Genomic DNA, 20,160 nt, shown 5'->3' on the forward strand with positions numbered 1-20,160 from the left:
ATGAAAAAGAAATCTGTTACAAAACAGTAACTGATAAGTTTAGTAATTGGACTCCTGGTTTTTCTCTGGAACTGTATTTTACAGTCTGGATGTTAATTTATCAGCATCAAAATAACTTCCCTCCAAGCTGTTTTTTCCCATTAGTTCTCAGGCATAAGATTTTGTTCTCAAGGAGTCTGCATACACAGTTGGGAGAGTTCCCAAGTGTGTCTCTCTCTGGGGGGCAGCATTTTTGCTATTTTTAGCATGATTTCTTTGAGTCTTCCATTTCCTTTTTGTGAGAAACTTTACAAACTGGAAAGAGATTGAACCATACAGTAAATGGATCTCAAAGTTACATGGGAAGTTTTCACTCCCCTACCAAGAAAGCTATAACCACTGAGCAATTTGCCAAACTTTCTGGTAGACTGAGCTACCCTGAGTAGCTGAAGAGACATCAGCCTGGCATAGAATTACTACATCTCAGAAACAATTGGTGTAGGGACACTGTGTACTGTTTATTTTCACTGTGTCTGGGGTCTTCATTTTCATCAACTGATAAACTTCATCTGGCCATAATAACACTTGGTGGTTTATTGCCTCTCTACTGAATTATAATCCAGAAGGTGTGATGGAAGAAATTTGAACATGTGTTGCAGGGAGAAAGAAAAACTGCATTAACTGGTGAATGTTTAAATGAGAAGGAGAGATTTCTTAGTTCAGAGAATTCATGGAATATAGAAAGGCCCTGAATTTCATAGGGCACATGGATGTAGGGCTAGGTGATGATCTGGGAATGGCAGTAGGGTTGTTGAATTAATTAGCATGGGAAGTGTTCATATGTAGGCAGATGTAGGTGACTGAGAGTGGTCTGAAGTCAGTGGCCTCACATCTGGCCTACCCTTCAGCTGCCTTTTTGGAAGGGTGCAGAGCTCCTGAAGGGCCTGTGCCATATCTTCCAGCTTTGTGTGGGTGTCTGGTGCCTCAGAACTAACTGAGCCTGAATTGAACCCTCTGTCTGGGGAGTCTCATGCAGGAGTGGCTTTCTTCAGCTCCCTGAAAATGTGACTTGGGAACATGCATGAGGTCAGCTGTTAGGATGTGGGCTGCCCCATGTGTTGGGGGATCTTGCGTTTTTCTTGAAAGTGTCCAACAATCTGCTTGTGAGCTGCCTCCTCACAGATATGGGGCTTGCTGAGTCAGTGGGCAGGGCCTGTATCTGCCTCGTGTCAGGACTGATTGGCAGAAACCAAGTGAGGACCAGGAAGGTGTGTGTAAGGCATGTAGGTGTGTGTAAGGCATGTGTTCAGCAACTGGGTCTATAGAACAAGGGAGCATAACCTCTGTCTTCTCCCGTTTTAAGCTTTTGTCATATAAGTACTCTTAGGGGGGACAAAAACAGATCCAGAGTTTTGGGGTTTTTTTGATTGCTTTGGTTTTTGTTTTGTTTTTTTTTTTTTCCCTAGGTTGAGGGAGTATTAGATGGGAGCACTGATATTGGGGAAGAGTTGGAATTTGGATGCTTGCTTCCTACCATTCTGCCATTGTGTGTTCATGTGATGACATGGGAGGCAGATCTGAGTCCAGCTGTAATGTGAGTCTGAGTGCTCACCAGGGTGGTGGTCTCAGCATTCCTCTGAACTCTGGCCCCAGCTCTGAGGAAGCTGGGAACACTCAGGAATTTTCCCCTTTTGTGCTTCCTGTGGCATTCAGGCATGCTGCGACAGCTTCCTCTACTGCGTTCTTCCCCAGAGAGCATCTGAAATACTCTTTTTTTTTTTTTTTTTCTGCATAAGGAACTTGAAACTGCTTTGTTCTTGCATGATTTGGGAAAGATTGTGTTGTTGTTTTTAACTGACAGGCTATAACTTCTTCTGTCTTGGTCAGTCTTGCTTACTGTTTCCCTTCCAAAGCCTGAGTCAGGTGGTGGTTGTGAAATCTGCCTGCTAGATCAGTGTCTATACATATGTATTCTGTGTTGACCAGGGTAGTGGAAGGGATTTTCTTCTCTGAATCATGAACCTATAAATAAATAAATCCTTTAAATAGTTACCTGGGGGGGTTTTGAATAATCTGGCCTTCCCACCTCATCCTCTTTCTCAGAATATCACAGGATTGAGCTATTATAATGACATTTGATAATGTAAAATCAGCATTTCATTCTCATAAGCCTCTCTGAAGATAACATGGTTCTGCAGGTCTTGAAACCAAATTTAAAATGTTGTCCTGCTGGATTGACAATTTAGACAAAAAGGCGCAAGTACATTTTTACCTAAATGTTGCTGAAATGTACAAAATGTACAAAAGCTGTCCTTGTAGATAAATGTTTAAAAAGTCTCTAAAAACCTATAACCTGAAACACCCACCCCAAAGAAAACCAAAACAACCCCCCAAGCCCCAGCTAACCACACTATCTCTGATGGAGCTAGGGAGTTGAAATTATTGTCTGACGCAAGAGAATGCTGGAGCTGAGCAGGAATTGTCTCATACACATTTGGTGGAGGATGGCTGTGAGGAGGAACAGTAGGACTTTAGAAAGGAGGAGAAAAAACTGTAAGAAGCTCAGGAGGAACTTGAAAGTAAATGCTGGCCGGAAGGTGCAGAGGAGAACAAGCAAAACGGTTTCATGTTGTTGTTTTGGATCTTGTGGTATTCAAGGAAACAGTGTTTTGTAACAGCATCTGCCAATCAACTGAAATGTCTGGAAGAACCTGGGCTGCAACAGTCTCTTCTTTTCAATAAGGCCCTGTCCTAGACCCCAAGGTCTGGCTGGCTGGAAATGATAATAGTATCAATCAGGCTTGGTCTGTCAGAGACAGGAATGATCCAGGTAAAATGCAGTCACTGAGGTGTGATTCTTGGTACTTTCTGTAACCAAAACTCAATCTAGCATTTGCGCACTGTTGTTATCCTGTTAAATTACATTGCCCTGAGAAATACTCATGCTGGTTTAGCAAGAACTACTCTGACATGACTGGTGATGCTGTGTAGATAATATGTAGCTGAAGGAAGCCACTTGAGAGTGCTGAGCAAATAAGCGCCTCAGAACAATATATGAAACTTTAATGAAATGTCACAAATAATATAAAAAACCCCCAGTTGGCATACAAGAAGCAGAAGTGGAGAAGAAAACAGACAGTAGCACTGCAAGATGGTAATGCAGCATATGGATCTTCAACCACATGATAGTCCTATTTATGACAGTATAGGTTGAAGTAAGTTCCTGGCCAGAGAGACCTGTGTGGAAGAACTGCTGAACTGTGAAATCCTGCCTTCTGGGTTGGCTTTCTTGGTATAGAAAAGGAAGACATGAATAGTAAAGCAGTCAAATTAATCTGTAAGTCTTTGTTATTGAAAATAATTACATGGCTGACAAGAACCCTTAAATCACCACATAGAGTGCTCCAGACTAACTGAAACCATATATTCACAAGGGCAGACAAGAAACCCTTCTGAAGGGGCAAGTTGAGGCAGGGAGGCAAAACCTCAGCTTAGTTATCGGTGGTGTGTTTCTCTAGGCCTAGGTCCCTTCTGCCTAGGCCTTAGTTCCAGTCATTAAGCTGCATCTCCCACCTGAAAATGTCAGCCTCTGGTGTAAGGATCCATAATCTCAACGTGATGTGTTTTGGCTGGCTCTGTGGCAGTAGGTAGAAGCTCAAGTTGTGTGCCTCCAAGCTGGATATTTTGACATGCTTGTAGTTTGATTCCAGTGGCTATAGTGAAAGTGTCAAAGGACAAGCAGTATTTCGAAGGGCAAGAACTTCTTTAACACATCTTCTCTGAACACTTTTCTTGCCAGCTATGGAAAGAACTTGTTTTTTGAACAGTTACCCAATCCTGGCTTTTTTTTTTTTTCAGTTCAGCTATGTTTACCCTATAGGTGTTTGAGATGAGGAGCTAGAAAGACAGAAAGAAAGAATTCATGTTTGCTGCTAGGTTTGCTTTTGACAATTTGCTGTGTCATGTCCATTGGTTTGCTTAGAGCTGTTGGTAGGAACTGGGAAAATGGAGATACAAAACCAAACTCTTTGAAGTACATCTGTATAGCAGTACAGTCTTCTAAATGAAGGTGGCTGAAAATCTGATTTCTTCTATTCACTGCATTTATGCATAATACTAAGTTACCATTTACTTTCTGTGTGCCATTTGATCCCCAGAAGACTCTGAGTGGGTGGAATGTGTGGGACTTTGCCTGTTCTGCCAGAGCTGATGGTGTCTTCTGTGACTGATAAATCAAAGTAGCAGCAGCATCCCACCAGACCTTGATGCCTCTTGCTAGTCATGCTCTAGTCACAAAGCAAGCTTACTGATAGCTTCACTGGGTTTCCTCCCTTCTTGCCAAAAAACACTCTCTAGTTACTTGTATTGCTAGTAAATAGAGAAGACCACTTACTGAGTAAGTGTTAAGTTTCAGTGCAGGTTATGAGGGTCTGACACGACTTTTCCTACTACTGCCTTGCTAGCTCCTAAATTGCCCAACACTCTTAAAAGTGTTAGACAATTTAGAAAGGTGTATCATAGCTAGCTCTTCTTAGTAGAAGAAACTTCTTACTTTTCTTTGAAAAGTAGTTCTTCAGCTTCACTCTGTGTGTCTTAGAGCTCTTGAGTTACTAGAGTCTGGATTGAGTCTGTATCAGCTAATTGGTTCAAGCAAGTGTAGCTCAGAATGATTGAACTTGCATAAGTGGGAGTCTGTAAGACTTTGAGGTCTCTGGAAAAGCCAAGTTTGTCATGTGGAGTACTTCTGTCACTATATAGAATAGGATGACTTGAAGAGTGATCAAGTGGTTTGTTTTGGTTTTTTCTTTTTTTTTCCTGCCAGACTCTGCAGAGAAGTTGTTTGTGGTGCTGAGCTCCTCTAAAGCCAGTAAAAAAGATGACTTAATACTTTCAGCTAACCTAGCACATCTAGAGTGAAAATACGAAGTGTGCTTAAGAGAGAGGCTTTCCAACGAGACAGGGCTAATAAGTCTTTGCAGTTCTGCCCAGCCAGTGGTAAATTAACTGAGTGCTTGTTCTGACAAGTCCCATGACACAGATGAGTCATTCTTAAAGGATAAAAAAATCTGCCCAGATATTAGATTCTGTTGGGTTCAATGGTCCTGACCAGTGCCAAAAGCCAGAGGATATATAGCATGGCAGGATAAAAAAGTATTCTCACGTTTGTTGGCGTATCAGTTTGAGGTTTTGGGATCACTGTCCTCACCAACCTTTCCCTAGCAAAGCTGTCAGTAGACTTACCTCAGAGGGAAGCTTAAAGTAACCCAGGGCTCTGAGCTTCCCAGTTCAGTTTCCACACTGATGAAAGTGGAACAGCATTTAGTGCACAGTGATCTCCTGTGTGCGTGCCATTACTAGATCAGCCTTGGCCAAACTTCCAAATTAGTACTTTTTGGATAGGCTGAGTCAGAGGCAACAGCTGCTGCTACTGAAAGGATGAAAAATGAATCAGCTGCAAAAGGCTCATTAGTGAATGAAGGGGGCCTACCAGGTCAGAGCTTTAAAGTGACTTGTCTAGTGTATCTAAACTCAAAAATTCTTACTTCAGAGATTCCCATGTCCCTTTGGAATTTAGGACTGCCTCTTGAGCAGATTCATAACTGTGCAATGATCTGTGTCAAGTCTCAGAATAAACCATAGCAGAACTGGGGTTAGAAGGTGGGTATGGGCTGGCCTCTTGGGTAAGGGGAAGCCTATTGTTGTGTTGTTTGGTGATGTCTGCCTGAGTTCCACCTCACAGTGGAAGGGAAGCAATGTAGAACACTACTGCTGTTAGTGTTACCAGCCAGGTGATATGTGCCATCCAGAGTTTGACTGGCCATGCTGGAGTCCACAACAGGGACATATTGTGGGAAACTGCCATAGCAAGAACTTCTAAGGCCTTATTGAAGAAAGAAACCTAATTGCTGTACTAGGCTGAAGTTTCAGGAGTGGAAGTGTTTTATAGTCATATGGAAAACCACAAGAAAGTTAAGCCTCCTGAGGCACTGCTAAATTGAAGGCCTCCTGTCACTTTACTGGTAGAGATGAGTTTTGCTCTTCTGTATCCTGAAGGTATGTCCTCACCTAACATCAGTAGGGGGGCTATATTTATTTCAGTCAGGCCTTAACAGACCAGTCAGTGCAGATCAGTCATCTCTGTGGTATCAAAACCTGGTGTCCAAAATCAGCATGAACATCATATTATTCTGAACAACATAGTTATGCTTTTTCCTATACTGTCTCATTGTTTTTGCTGAAGAGTCATGTTTTTCATGATACCAGAGGCCCATGTGTGTGTCAGACTTTTATCCTAAAAAAACACCCTTGGTGTATTACTGTATGCAAATTAAAAACCCACCTAGGAACAAAGAAACAACAGGGTATATGTGCAGGTTACTCCTGGGACCAGTTTTTAATTTTGTAGGATTTTGGGAACAAGTGATCAGGACAAGATGACAAATCAAAGTTGTGTGATATAAGTAAGTTCCTGCACAGCTATCTGTTCCTTTTTTGTAAGACCATCAAATTATTTTGACAGTTCTTATTCTTTTTAAATATTCTCCTCCTTGTTGCAATATCAAGTAAGATTTAGAATTGAAAGAGCTGTCAGTGAGAGGAAGAGAGGCCCCAGTGATTGTTAGCTGCCTTTGCCCCATGTGGCAAACACTTTTGCACCCTTTATATTTCCTGATAATCAGAATTTCAAACAAAAACCCATATGCACCTATCTTAGAGAGACCCTCCTACTCCAACTTTTGAAGGGGGAGGAATCCACAAGGCTACTTACAACAGTGGGCTTTGGGTTTCAAAAGCAGAATCTGGGACCCTGCTCATTATACAAAGTGTTATTACAGCACTTGCTTATTTCCTTCTTGGAACATGTGGAAGTAATTAGGGAGGAGTTGGAAGAAGGCACAGAGAGGCTGGAATCGGCCTTGGAAAACAAAAGCAAATGAAATGTGGGCCACTTGGAAAGCTGTGCTGTGCCCATAGGTGAGAGCAGGTTTCTGTATCACATTGGCTTTTCTGGGGCCACTATATTGCTGACTCAGGTGCAGCCCAGATGCAAATTATTTATGCTGTCCTGGCAATATGGGATGCTGTAAAGTACTGGTCATTTGGTCTTCATCTTTACTGGACCTGAGCAAGCTTCGTGAGCTTCCACATACATCAACAATTTTAATTTATTTGTGTGTGTGTGTGTGTGTGTGTGTGCGCGTGTGCAACTATAAGATTACTTTATCAGAAGATCTTAAAAATATTTCTGCAGTTGTTCTGATTTGTTTCTTCCTCCTTGTTAGTGTTTCCCAAAATAACTTATCAATCCTGGCTTTGTTTAAAAGCACCAGGTTTTTGTCTTATAATTTGGTGTTACCCTGATGTTCAGGATGCCTAGTGCGGATGAGAGCCCCACTGCAGCCAGCCCTGTACAAACATAACGCAGAGCCAAGTCTGAAAAACTTGGCAATGTTAGTCTCGGAGCCTGTCAGGCTGAATCATTTGAGAATGTATCTGAGGGGACCACGTTACAGGTGGGCCTGTTGCAGGGAAAATAATACAGTTGTCATAGTGAGTAGCATTCTTCTGGGGAGGCAGATCTGCTGCTGGAGTGCAGTTGTGTTTGGGTTGCTGCTTTCTGTCGCAGAAAGCTTCCTTTCGCACTTGTGGTTTTTGTTAGCCCTGGAATTTGTGTCTTGGTTTTTCAACTGCCTAGCATACAGCAAAGTCTGTCCTGTTTTGGAAGGGGAAAGAAAGGTATAAAACTTTATTTTTCTGCTAAAATTTCAGTGGGAGTGGGAGTTGCTTAACTGAAGCAAGGCTTTCTAAGGGGCATAGAGAAGTACATTTTATATCTAGACAATCTGTATCACTGTAGAAGCAGCAGTGGCAGCTTCATATAGCCTAAACATTTTGACTCTTGTAAAATGTAAATATAATTTGCATTTTAGAGCAAGCTTTGATGCTAATGGTTTTTATTTTAGGAGAGAGATAAACTGCTGGGGAAAAAAATCATATTTCTAATAGACAGACAAGACCCATAATTAATGTTGCACTAGGAGGCTTCCTCCATGGTTGGCTAATCACAGCTGAGTGTTAATAAGCATAGAGTTTTTTAAATACTTTTGTAACACGTTAATTAAGATAATTCAGCTCCATGTGTCTCTTGAGTTACCAGATGGCGACTGCATTGGTGGAAGGCTGCAATTAGAGTCTTTTCTTCCTTGCTTTTCTTCCCTTGCCCTAAGGGAAGAAAAAAGGGGGGGGGGGGAAGAAAGGCAGCTTTGGTGTGTATGGGATGACTGTGAGGGGTGCCTGTTACTGTACACATTGTAAATGCTTGTGTCTAATTATATAAATGCAGAGCTATATGATTGTATATACAAATCTCTTTGCTTTTGTTCTTCTCATTTACTCACATTATGACATAAAGAAAAATAAGCCTCCTCTTCAGAGTATGCCCTTGCTGGGGAAACTGCAGTTTCCCTGTGAAGACTCCAGTCCTGCTCAGTTTGCTCTTCTGTCGTTGACTTCAGAGTAAGCAGCATCTGGAGCCAGTAAAGACAGAGAGCTTATTTTTCAGTGGACTTTGGCTTCTGCTTAATACACAGAGCCCAGAGAGGGTTATGTTTTGCAGTGTGTTTTTAGGGAGGCTTAAAATATTTTAGGGGCAGAGTCGGTGAGAAGTGTGTGTGCTCACAATGGAGGCCTTTTAGTGACTTCTGCCTTCTGTAAGTTAAATATAAAGAGGTCCTTTAGCCTCAGCTGTTGTGACTGGGCCCCGCCAACAGCTGCTGGATCCCTCTGGGAAATGATCCATCTGCTCATGTGCTAGAGAAAGCCAGAGTGCTGAAAAGGAAAAGGTTCAAAATCTGTTCTCCTGTTTCCAGTCCCCATCTCCACCCCAGAAATTACAGACCAGTGGAAAACCCGGGCATCTGGTAATCTGTCTTTTATGGAGTAAATGCTGTCTCCAACTAGAAACACACCAAATTCTCAACTGTTGCCAGCTGGCAGAGGACAGCTTCAGTCTGGGTCCCTTTTTAGATCTTGGATCTGCAGCTACTGTATTTGTATAGTTAAAATACAAAGGTTAGCAGACTTGTGGCCAATAAACAAAAAACCCCCACCAACACCCTGAGCTACCTGAAAGGAGGAACAAAGCATGCTACACCTCAACTGGGAGTGACCCACTTGTCCTCTAGGGATAAGCCTTTCTAATGACTGTAGGAGACATTTGTGTTGGAATTTTGTTCCATGGGCTAAAAAATGTCCCCAAGATGCTGGAAGAGGGTAAAATCTCAAATATTATTCCCAGAGCAGGTCATTGTTGTGCTTCACAGAGCCAGGCTGCCAAGTGAAATTCTGGTCTAAAGCACGTGGCCCTTTGTGTTCAGACAAACCTACTGTTACAAGCAGTGACTGTCCCTGAAATACTTGGTGAGCCATTTCCTAGCCTAATACTAATTCCTGTTCTCTGTGTGGGGAGGACAATGCAGGAGCAGAGGGTGCGTAGTAAGAAGCTGCTGTGCTGAAAGCTTTTGAGCATATCCATGCAAACATGGTTAGGTGGAAATCTGAAGATATTTAGCACTCAGAAATGGAGCTGGCACTCATGCTGGGGAATGTGGGTGGAGGTGACTGCTTTTCTATCTACCAGTAAAGCACATCCCCCTGTCATTGCTTTCTCAACAGGAAGGAAGGTGTGGGTGGGGCGCAGCAGTGCTGTTGATCAAAACTTATCAAGGTGCCTTTTCTCTGCAGACCAGCTGTCTCGGAAGTGGTTTTTGCTTTGGTAAAAGATGGTCTTTAGTTGAGGAAATTAGTCTAAAAGGGGTATGAAATGGTAACAGACTTGCTTCTTACTAAAACCAAATTGCTGCTGAGGGAGGGGCTGCCAAAAGCGGCTTCTGCTGTTTATAGGCTGGTTTGTATGCACAAGGGAAGAGGAAAATCAAGGATGTTGCCTGTCTGGGTTTCACACTGAGAGCAAAGCTGGGTAGTCATCTTCCCTCATCATCCCCCACTGTAGAAAACTTGTGGAGCCAAACACCAGTCCTGCCTCAGGCAGAAGAAAATCTTGTGTGACTGAAGGCCCTGGTTTAAGGAGAAAAATTCCTGACTGGAAGAGAAACTTGTGGAATTTTTTTGTTCTGCAGTCACAGTGTCACTGCAGCCATGGTGTTTTTCCCCTGCTTGCCCAGAGAATGACACAGCAGGAGGTTTGGGTTACGGGGACATGACAGATAGCTGCATGTTGTTTGAATAAAATAGGTGTATATTTTTTTTTTTAATCTTTTTTCTCCTCAAGGCAGCAAACCACCTTTAGCCGAGACTCTTCAGAGTGTTGGGGATGAAATGAAGTTGACATGAGAAAACCAGTTAACTTGGACAGTTAATTTCCTGTTTGCTAGTTAGGAAGGGTTTATAAAATAAGTGCTTGCTATTGAAAACTGTATGTGTGCCAGTTGTATGTGTGCCTTTATTTTTGGTGCTACTTTGCAGGTTGTTTTCTCTCAGTAGGTAGTGGAGTTTGAGTTCATCATATGCTAGGTAGGGATCTGTCCTACCCTAGCAAATGTGGAAAGGCTTGAGACAACTCCTTCTCTAGGAGGAAAAGCTAAGTTTAAAAAAACCCAACCCAAACCAAAAACCAAACAAAACAGACCAAAACAAACCCCCAAAAGCCCCCTGACAAACAAATAAGGTAGTTACTTGCATGAAAACTTGAAGAGCGTGTTCCTTTAGGTGTGAGCTGAAGCACTGTAGTTTGTCTGCAGCACTGGAGGGTTGTTATTGCTCAAGAAACTGCTCAGTCAGCTTCTCACTGTGGCTGACTACGCTGCTGCTGTGGGTAAGGACAGTAGTGACACTGTTATCTGGTTGGGTCACATTCATGCTTCTCTGAGTACCAGAGACAGAGGTTGGGAGTATATCCAAGAACCGGGCAAAGGAAGGGGTAAATTCTTTCCTTGTTGGCTTACTAAATAACCAGGAGATTAGTGGAGAGGTTGGGTGAAGAGGTCTTGTCCTGCTGTCAAGAACTGAAACTCTGCAAGGAGAGAAAAGAATGTTTCTTCTCCTATTAGCACAGAGGGCCAGAGCTCTTGTTAGCAAATTCATTCAATTGCTTCCTAAGTGAAACTAATGTTCGGTATCAGCCCTGAGTGGGATCCTTGGGCAGCACTCTGCTAGAATTGCCAGACCCTATAGAAGCTGAAGTGGGCATTCTTGATTGCTTTGACTTGCACTTCTAGCCTGCTGACTGCATCAGGCTGTCAGGGTTTTATTGTGAAAAAGCATTGTATGGCTTCAGATGCAGCTGGTGTTTCAGACCACCCATTTAGCTGTGACAGGACCTAGATTGAAGGTGGGAGTAGAGAGGAAGGATTACTCTCAAGGGTGTCCTAGAGAGTTTGGGGCTCTTTGGAAGGTCCTTGCCAGAAGTAATGTAGTAGGAGCTTTTGCAGTTCCCTCTGCTGTACTGAAGCGATGCACACACGAATTTTCCAATTTGAAAATTAAAGTATCCATAGCAGGGACAGGTAACTGGAAGATGGGGATATTTTCTGTTTATTTTGGATGCTTTTTCTGGATGTGCTATTTCTAAGACTAGTGGCAAGTCCTGTCGGAGAGAATAATGGTGGCAATGTTTTGGAGAACTGACTTGGACAGAGAAGTGCTCCTTGCCATTGTGGAATGTGCTGAAGCACAACTTGGAAGAGAGTGAATAGGCAGTGGCAATGACTGTGACCAGGAGGAAACTTTTGTATGTGAAAGGAGATATGAGAAGAGACAAAAAGATATACTTTGAGGCAAGCCAACTTTTTATGAGCTCCTCTATAGAAATCCTACTGTAGGGCAGTCAAGGTAGTACAAAAAAGTTATGATGAGGCTTCAGAGGAAACAGCATGAAAGAAATGGTATGGCCTCTAGCACTGGAACAATTTAACTGGGTGCTTATGTGTTCTGCTTCACAAAGGTGTTCACTCACCAGGTAGGTCATGCTGGCATGAGACAATCATGTCAAGCTGAACCAGACTAGGCGGGGACATGTTCAGCTTGATCAGGAGGGTGGGTTTTGTTTATAGGGTGTTTTTCCTCTGTGAGTCTTGATAGTATCTGTTAAATGGATTAAATCTTGTGAATGAAGAAAGAGAAGTACTGAGCTTAGGATCTTCCATTTCCAGTCTTATCCCACAGAAGTTGTGGTATGTCTAAAGGCTGGAGAGTTTAACATCCAAATAGGGGGGCACGTGTTCAGGGCATCCAGCAGAGCAGTTGTAAACCCAAATGGTTTCCAAAATGCTTCAGTGCTGACATGTAAGGTTCCTCTGACACTGCTCTGAGGATGGTTAAACCTGCTAGAGCACTTGTGTAGTCAGTGAGGAATTTACCTGAGGCTCAGTCCAACTTCCTCTTGGAATTGCTGGGATTTGAGCCTGACTCATATAAAGAGTAACTATAATTTGTCAGAATTGTTCCTGTCCTAGCTTTAGTGACCTTTGTGCCCTGCTGTGGAGAAGAAGAAATGTTCAGTGCAAAACATCCCTTCGTTAAGCAATGCTATACCCACATGTCTGCCCACGTAAGGTGAGCAATGCCATGATTTGTTCTCCCTCAGTTACAAACCTATAGTTAGGCACTCTAGTGATTATGATTAGAAGTTGTCCTGTTGTGGGTTTTGTTGTTGGTTGTTTGTTTGTGGGGTTTTGTTGTTTTTCTCTTTTAAGAATGCATTTTGTTAAGGAGGATTTTGCTGCCCAACAAAACAGGTGAGTGACCAAAGTACAGTTCAGTTGCTTGGTGCAGAAAACAGGGGTGTAACAGCCCTGACAGGGTCCATAAATCTTACTAGTTGAAAAAAGAAAGACAGTGGCAAGCAAAGATTGTAGAGAGGTCTTAGTCTCCTGTTTGGTGTTGTGTCTGGGCAAAGAAGGTTAGTACTGGGGAACTTTTATAATTCCGTAGCAATTATCCAGTCAGATTAAAGTATGTTTTAATCTTTCATTGTACGTATAAGTGGAGTGTATTGTGCTTGATCCTTACCACAACAGGCTAATCCTGCTTGAGCTTTGGAAATTGTCTGCTTATCTGTGAATTTCACTCTTAGTGATGGAGGCTCGGCTGTGCTCCTGGGGTTCATGTTCTGAGTACCTAAACTCCTTACTTTCGTGTCAGCACACAGCATACCATGTGCTTCCATCTGTGGCATTATATATGACCCTGGCATGGATTTGTGTCTTTATTACATTATGTTAGAAATGCTTTGTAATTCTGCATCAGGTCAGCAGTCAGGACCTAGGCTCAGTTTCACCTCAGCCCAGACATGGAAGGTCCGCTTCATCCTATGGTGATTAGGTTGATCATTTTAGCCAACAACATTTCTTACTGTATCTAAAACAAGCTAGGTTCCAACACCTCACACCTGTCTGTGAATATGGTGGACAAGGAAGCAAGTGGAGCTTACTGGTATTAGCAGAGTCATGGAAAAGGGAGCTGGTAAAGGTACAGTGTGATGGATGATGCTGTCACTGCAATAAAAAAGAAGTTCCTTAGTGTTGTGATTCTTGTCAAGTTGGTAACAGCTATTCAAAGAACATAAGAGCAGTTAACACTCCTTGAAGTGATTGAAGGTGATTTGGTGGGAAATTGGGTGGAGGTGCATACTGACTTAGTATTTTTTCATTTGCATATTAAAAAGTCATCTATATGGTAAATACCTCATGGTTTGGAATGGCATTTGCAGAAACTCCATTGCATAACTTAATTTGTGCCTGTCGATCTGAAAATGACTGTTTCTTTACCTCAGAACAGAGTTCAGTGATGTTCATAGTGTTTCGACCTCTATCTAGTTGTTATCTCCTCCCTGTTTTCCAGCAGTTTATGCTGGCAGAGCACCAGCTCTGTCTGGAGGTGTCATAAGCTTCAGTACCACTTAGAAATAGGGACTTCTGGAGTAGAGTTTTGTCCCCTTTGCACACAGTGCAAGAATGTTTAAAACCCCCTTCTGTGCATCCTCAAAGCTTGATAATCAAGATGCTGGCAACAGCTTTGCAAACCTAGAATGTCAGTAACCCACTAGGAAGTTAGTAACTTCTCTAACTTGGCTCTCTTATTCTTCCCTGCCTGGCATGAACATTTGTTTTCAGATGTCTCACAAGCCCTGGGATACTTCCAAAAACATGTGTTTCGGGGTGGGAGTTGATGAAATTCCTGCATGTTTCTTTCTATTTCAAATATGCCAGTGCATATTTGACTGCGAGTCTAGGCTGATGCTATTGGAGATGATTGTTACAATATATGTACTTAGTGTCCCACAAATTTAAAGGACTTTTTGTAACCTTGTGGGAAGGTTAGTGTATCCACTGTGTGTACCCACTGTGTGTCACACCCCCTTGAAACTTGGGAGGGGTAAATCCCAGGGCGAAGGGGAGAGGAGGGAGGGGATGGGGACAGGAGGGAGGGAGGATGTCACAGTTTTGCTGTGTCCTGTGAAATCTGTCAGGCTTTAACTGGGGCTGAAATAAAGAAAAACCATCCTCCAGGGTTTAGTTCATGTGTCTCAAAAAGTGTCAGTGTGCCAAAGTAACATCCAAACAGCAGTGCAGCCTGGAGCTGGACCACCGTAGCAGCATGCAAATACTGCTGAGGGTTGAATGTGAGCAGCCCACTGGGAAGCATGAGCTGGAAGGAGAGCTGGGTCAGGCTGGTCCCAAACGCAGTAGTGAACCAGTATGGCACAGCCATGCTCTGGAGTGCTAATAAACAGTTCACACAGGCAGCTATTCCCATCCATCCACACCTTCTGGCTGCAAACTTAGCCAGGAGTGGGCTGCTCTGGGCATGCTTCTGGCAGCAGTTGGCACCCAGCTTTTTTCACCCCTCGTGTGTCAGTAGTTTATTCTGTGGAAAGCAGTAAATGGGATGCTCTGCCTGGTTCTATATAGCTGTGGATATACCAGTGCTGCAAACTTCGGGCATAAGCTTTGCTGCTGGTGATATAAAGGATTGTGCAGAATCAGACTCGTACCTTTTCTTCTGTTAGTTCCAGTTTAGAGTGCACATACAGAGGCAATTGAAGCAATGGAGCATGTGAAAGCTGAGAGTACTTAGGTACGAGAGGAACAGGTCACTGTAGTGGAAATCTGCGTTGTCTGTCCCAAGCATTCTGGGTGCCTGTGTTGCTGTACTGGACCCTGATTTGCAAAGGTGCTGTGTTCTGTCAGAGATGCCAGGTCCAGCAGGGAGTAGAGGTGTTTGACTTTCTCAGTTTTTCAGGCACCACCAGTCCATTACTGTACCCACCCAAGCCTTGCCTGGGTCAGCTTCAGCAATTTTTAATTCCATCAGCACTGACTAGTAGACCTTCCCAAAGCTATATCCTCCGAGGTACTTTGTTCCCCTGAGGCTGCCTTGCAAAGGACAGTTCAGGATCAGTTCAATCATGTTGAGAATGGAAAGTGTTGATGTTCTGGCTACCTGATCCAGACCTTTTTTATCTGTTTCCCCAGCACATAAACGGTGTTCTTCCATCACATTTTAAAATACTTGTGACACTCTTGGATGCTGTGATGGCAAATGAAGGTTGGGAGTAGGGAAAGGGGAGGTGACTAATTCCCTTCCCTGTTAAGAGAACAAGTCAAGGACAACTGCTTGAAGAGACCTATCAGCTGCTTCTCTCCTTTTGTGTGCCAAGTGGCCTGTGGAGGTGAGGAGGGAACCAGTTTGCAGTTGCATAGCTGTGCATCGCCTGAAGCCCTTTCGTAAGGAGGCAAAGTAAGGGTTCTGCAAGTGCCCAATGTGGTGGTGTTTCCAAGCTTTTGAGAGTGCTACTGCAATGTAAATGAGTGCCTGTTTCTTGTTGGGTGCTGTTTTTTTGTACATAACTCAGAAACGTCATCAGTATAGGTGGCACTTTATGATAGAAGGGGAACCAAACACTGAGCTGCTTCCATGTGCAAAAGGGCTCCTGGTGCAGTGGCCAGGCTCACACGTGAGTGCAGCTCAGGAGAAGGGGGAACAGAGGGAGTGAGCTGTTTACTGCAATCAGTTAGCAGAAAGATGCTGTGCGTGACTCCCAAGCAATTCCAGGTACCTGCTGTGGTATAAAAGGTGTAGAGAAGTTGTCTTCTCTGCTCTTGAGTTTTGGCAACTGCTGTGGCAACAGTGGCTTTTATCCACAGCTCTCTACCATTGCCTAGAGAGGTACATGTTAAACTGCTAAAAATATTTCTGGTGCTCAAATGGCTCCTTGCAATTTAGCAAGAAACCTCTTTGCTAGACTGCAGATGAATCAGGGCATTTGTACCTGAACGTGAAATGTGCCATTAATCTGTTGCTTTGGCTGATCCCAACTACTCCTAAGTGTTGGACAGGCTTAAAGTGTAAGCAAGTTTTAGCCTTATGGTGAAGGGTTAAAAATTAGTTACAAAATTATGGCAGAAAGAAAAGATAAAAAAACACAGAAGAGGTAACAGTTAATACTCATGAGGCACAGGGCAGTGGCTTCTCTGAAGCTTATTTAAGAATAATCTCCTCAAGAACAAAGTCTTCTTGAAAATCTACTGCTTAGACCCCTGTTAACCTTTTCTCAAGAAGTAAATTGAATTGCAGTTATAAAACTGGCAGAACTCACACCAGAGGGTTTTTGGCTTTGCTCAGCACTTCATCTTGGGGTTTATTGGCATTTACAAGGCACCATCTATGCTGCATTCACATGTGATTAGGTTCCAGGGTCACTTGCACTGCAGCAATGTAGCAAATTTTTCCAAAGTGAATGAATCTCAAGTTTTGTTTTGCTTAAGTCTTTCCCAAAATCCAGTTACTTGAACTTTGCCCAGCTGTTTCTCATGGTTTATCCTGCAGTAAGTGGGACCTTTAGAGGCAGAACATGGGAGCGCATGCTCTGGGATTTAAGGGCAGGCTTCAGTCAACATGCTGTGATGGAACATGGTTGGCTGGTTTTCCATGCTCCAAAATATCTCAAGAGGGATCTATGATGTATTTTCTTTTATGAAGTTTGAGAAGCTGATGTGGATTTAAAGGGAAAAATCTGGATTCTCCATCTTTCAGCCAGGCAGATGCATGTCATCAGTGGGAGATGCTGGCACTGTTCTGCAGGGTCAGTGTGACCTGCCAGGAGAGAGGAAGTTCTGAGCAATGCAAATACTCTGTTTTCGGTGCAGTTTCCTCATTTTTTATTTGGTTTTTTTTTTATTTGAATGACTATTGAAAATTGTACAAGAAAATTTCTGGCATGTGCTATGTCTATACCCACTAGTCAGGACAGTGGAGGTGCAAGGAGGAATGTGAAGTGCCTTCAGCATTCCAGAGTTCACATAGGTAAACAGAGGTTTGTTTAGAAATGTTTTTGTAATATAATGAATTCCTTTTTAAAAGTAGACTGGAATATTTGGTCTTCAAATAGAACTGTAGAATCACTAAGATTGGAAAAAATCTCTTGAAATTATTGAGTCCAACCTTTGACTGAACAACACCATGGAACTAAGTCATAGCACTACATGCCATACCCTGTCATTTCTTGAACACTTCTAGGGCTTATGATGACTCCACTCTTTCCTGGGCAACCCATTCCAATGCCTGACCACCCTTTCAGTGAATTCTTCCTACTGCAGAAAAGCTCTGTTCCCCATATTGTTGGTGGTATATCTCCATGAAATAGCCAAAATCAGTATGCTTTTACAGGCTTCCAGGGTGCCTCGTGGTGGGGTACCTTAACACCATACTCATAGTATAGAGGGATTTTTGCATTCTGCATTCATTTCAGTAGGAGGTCTCATGCATTTTCCATGTCAGGCTAGTAGGAAAGCCTGGTTGTAAGGTTCCCCCCAGTCTCTAGTGAAAGCGCTGTGGGGAAAAGATAGCATCAAGGATTTTCTGGGCCTCTCAAATAGAATCTCTGTGTCACTGTTCAAAAATATCACCAGACTGGTGCCTGCCAAATATATTGTACTACTGGGATGACAAGAAGTATTTAGCCATCACAGAAGACATTTCAGAGGTGAAACTGAGCAGTGTTCTCTGCCATTGTGTAATAGTTTTTCTCCTTGGTTTAAGTAGTTTAATTTAGTGAGTGTTCATTGGTAGAAGTCTGCCTACGTGTCATATATATTGTGTAACAGGTGTCTTCCTCTGAGATGTCCTTCATGATGCTTTCTTTTTTTACAGATTGTCCCCAGCCACCACAACCTGAGAATGGAGGCTATAAATGCCACCCTAGCCCCTGCAACAACCCTCTGACTTCAGGCAGTGTCATAGAGTATCTATGTGTCGAAGGCTACATGCTGAAAGGAGATTATAAGTACTTGACCTGCAAGAATGGAGAATGGAACCCAGCCATGGAAGTCAGCTGCAGGCTCAGCCCAGGTGAGTTCTCCCTGACTCTAGAATTGCCCTTACATTGACTTCAGATTGTCCCTAAATGCTTAGTCAGTGTGACACTGAGGAAGTCCATGTGGCTGTCTCGTGTTGCTCCAACAATTTCATAAACACAGCTCACAGTCACAGCTCTTTATTAAAAATGTCTTTTTAGTAGCAGCCTATCAGATGCAGATAATACAAGGAAACAACCCATGGAAAAGAGTATAAAGGAGGCAACTTGTTACTTATGTGGAGCCTTTTATTTTGATGGCTGTCATCCCAGAAAGGGAGGAAGCCCTAATTGAAGCATTTTGCATGCTGTCTGGTTTTGCTTGGTGGGTTTGATGGTACCTCTCCCTCAGTGGTGTACCTGTCTGTCCACATGTGCACTTGTATGTGCATATGTAGAGTTGATCTTCTGTGCAAACAGGTTAAGTAACTGTTGGCTTCTTGTGGCAAAGAACTCGATGGTGCTGCTTTTCACTGCACTGGCAGGAAAGGACATTGCTGGCAAATGACTTCTGCTTCTCTCCAGATGAAAGTGGACAGCTTTTATTTTGTCTTTCTCTCGAATCTGAACAGGAATGCCTCCATCAAAGTAGGAAAGCAAAAAGGTTTGCAGGAAAACGTTCATAACGTTCATCTTAGTCTTAGTCTTCCTATGACTATGACGTCATAACTCTTAGTCTTCCTATGACTCTTTTGGTTTTAAAAGTGGGCATAATGGGTAAAGGGGGAACTCCCTCCCCTCTACAAATTTGGTTGTTCATAGAGCCTTACTTTTCAATCATCCTGAGTCAGCAAGAGGTACACTCTGGAATTAATCTCATAATACATAAAGCAAAATGTGTTAGCTTAATTGGAGGAAATAGAGAAGTACTTTCTTCAAGCTCTTTATGGAACTCACTGCATATCTGATCTCTGGAATATTCTGTCCTGTCCCAAAGACACTGCCTTCTCAGTGTTTCTGCCACGGCCACTCCAATAGCCCCTTGCTATGATGTGTAAGGAAGGGATCTGGGAGTTTACCTGGCAGCGACTAGATCCTGAAGAGGCTTTTCAAATTTGATATAAACTTCCTTTCCACAGTGATTCCTCCTTCCCCTTGCTGAACCCAGGCTGGAGAAAAAAGCTGTGCTATTGCAGGTAGTGTTCCTTGGGGGGCACTCCTGCATGATGGCACTTGGTCTAGTTGAAGAATTGTGTTGTGATGAGCAGAAATCCCTCAGATTTCTTTAGCATCTTGAAGGACCAGTGGCCTTACCAAAAATATGATGCATCAAACATCTGACTCAGAGAAAAAAACATTGCTTTCACAACATAAGTTTTGAATCAAATGGTCAGGGTCAGAGACAGCTGAGTCTTAACTAGTGGGTGTCATTCGCAGAGCTAAAAGGAGAAGGAGGTGGGAGACACTAGAGAGAAAGACTGTAGGTCTTAAAATGATTGGTAAGGGTAAGATTCCACCTGCTCCATATAGAATAAATGAAATCCCTAGCAGTAATCACATCTTTTGTGTAGCTCTGAGCCTGTCAGTCCCATAGCCTTTTGGCAGATTTTTGTATGAGTTAGTGAGCATCTTTTCAGCATATGAGATAGTGAATGCTCTGGAGTGTACCCTGGGTAGTGAGCAATTTAACAGCATCATGTACTAATGCTGAAAATGGAGCATCTCTATTTGCCTACCCTCATTCTTGTTGGCATACTCAAAGTACCCTGAGTAATGCTGAAAATTAAAATCCTTACTCAGCCCTATTTGCTATAGGGAAAAATGTGCCAGTCACTACTTTTTTCCCCTGGTCAAGCTACTTCTAAAAA

At 42.9% G+C, this 20,160-nt stretch overlaps 1 protein-coding gene and 1 long non-coding RNA gene across 5 annotated transcripts in view; one reads left to right on the plus strand and one right to left on the minus strand.

Moving 5' to 3' along the window:
- SUSD6 (sushi domain containing 6) overlaps positions 1–20,160 on the plus strand; it is an 88,289-nt gene that overhangs the window by 57,947 nt on the left and 10,182 nt on the right. For all 4 annotated transcript variants that reach the window (XM_051791460.1, XM_051791463.1, XM_051791461.1 and 1 more), the window contains one exon: positions 18,151–18,348. In XM_051791460.1, coding sequence (XP_051647420.1) covers positions 18,151–18,348 — 198 coding nt within the window. The remainder of the gene's footprint in view (positions 1–18,150; positions 18,349–20,160) is intronic.
- LOC127472796 (uncharacterized) lies at positions 6,871–10,866 on the minus strand. The gene is made up of 3 exons (XR_007905170.1): positions 10,675–10,866; positions 8,379–8,507; positions 6,871–8,202 (listed from the first exon to the last, which is right to left on the minus strand). It is a non-coding gene; the product is annotated as an uncharacterized LOC127472796 (long non-coding RNA).

The sequence above is a fragment of the Manacus candei genome, unplaced genomic scaffold, assembly GCF_025592945.1.
Source record: "Manacus candei isolate 608988 ecotype Guabito, Panama unplaced genomic scaffold, ASM2559294v1 h1tg000033l, whole genome shotgun sequence".
Classification (NCBI taxonomy): Eukaryota; Metazoa; Chordata; class Aves; order Passeriformes; family Pipridae; genus Manacus; species Manacus candei.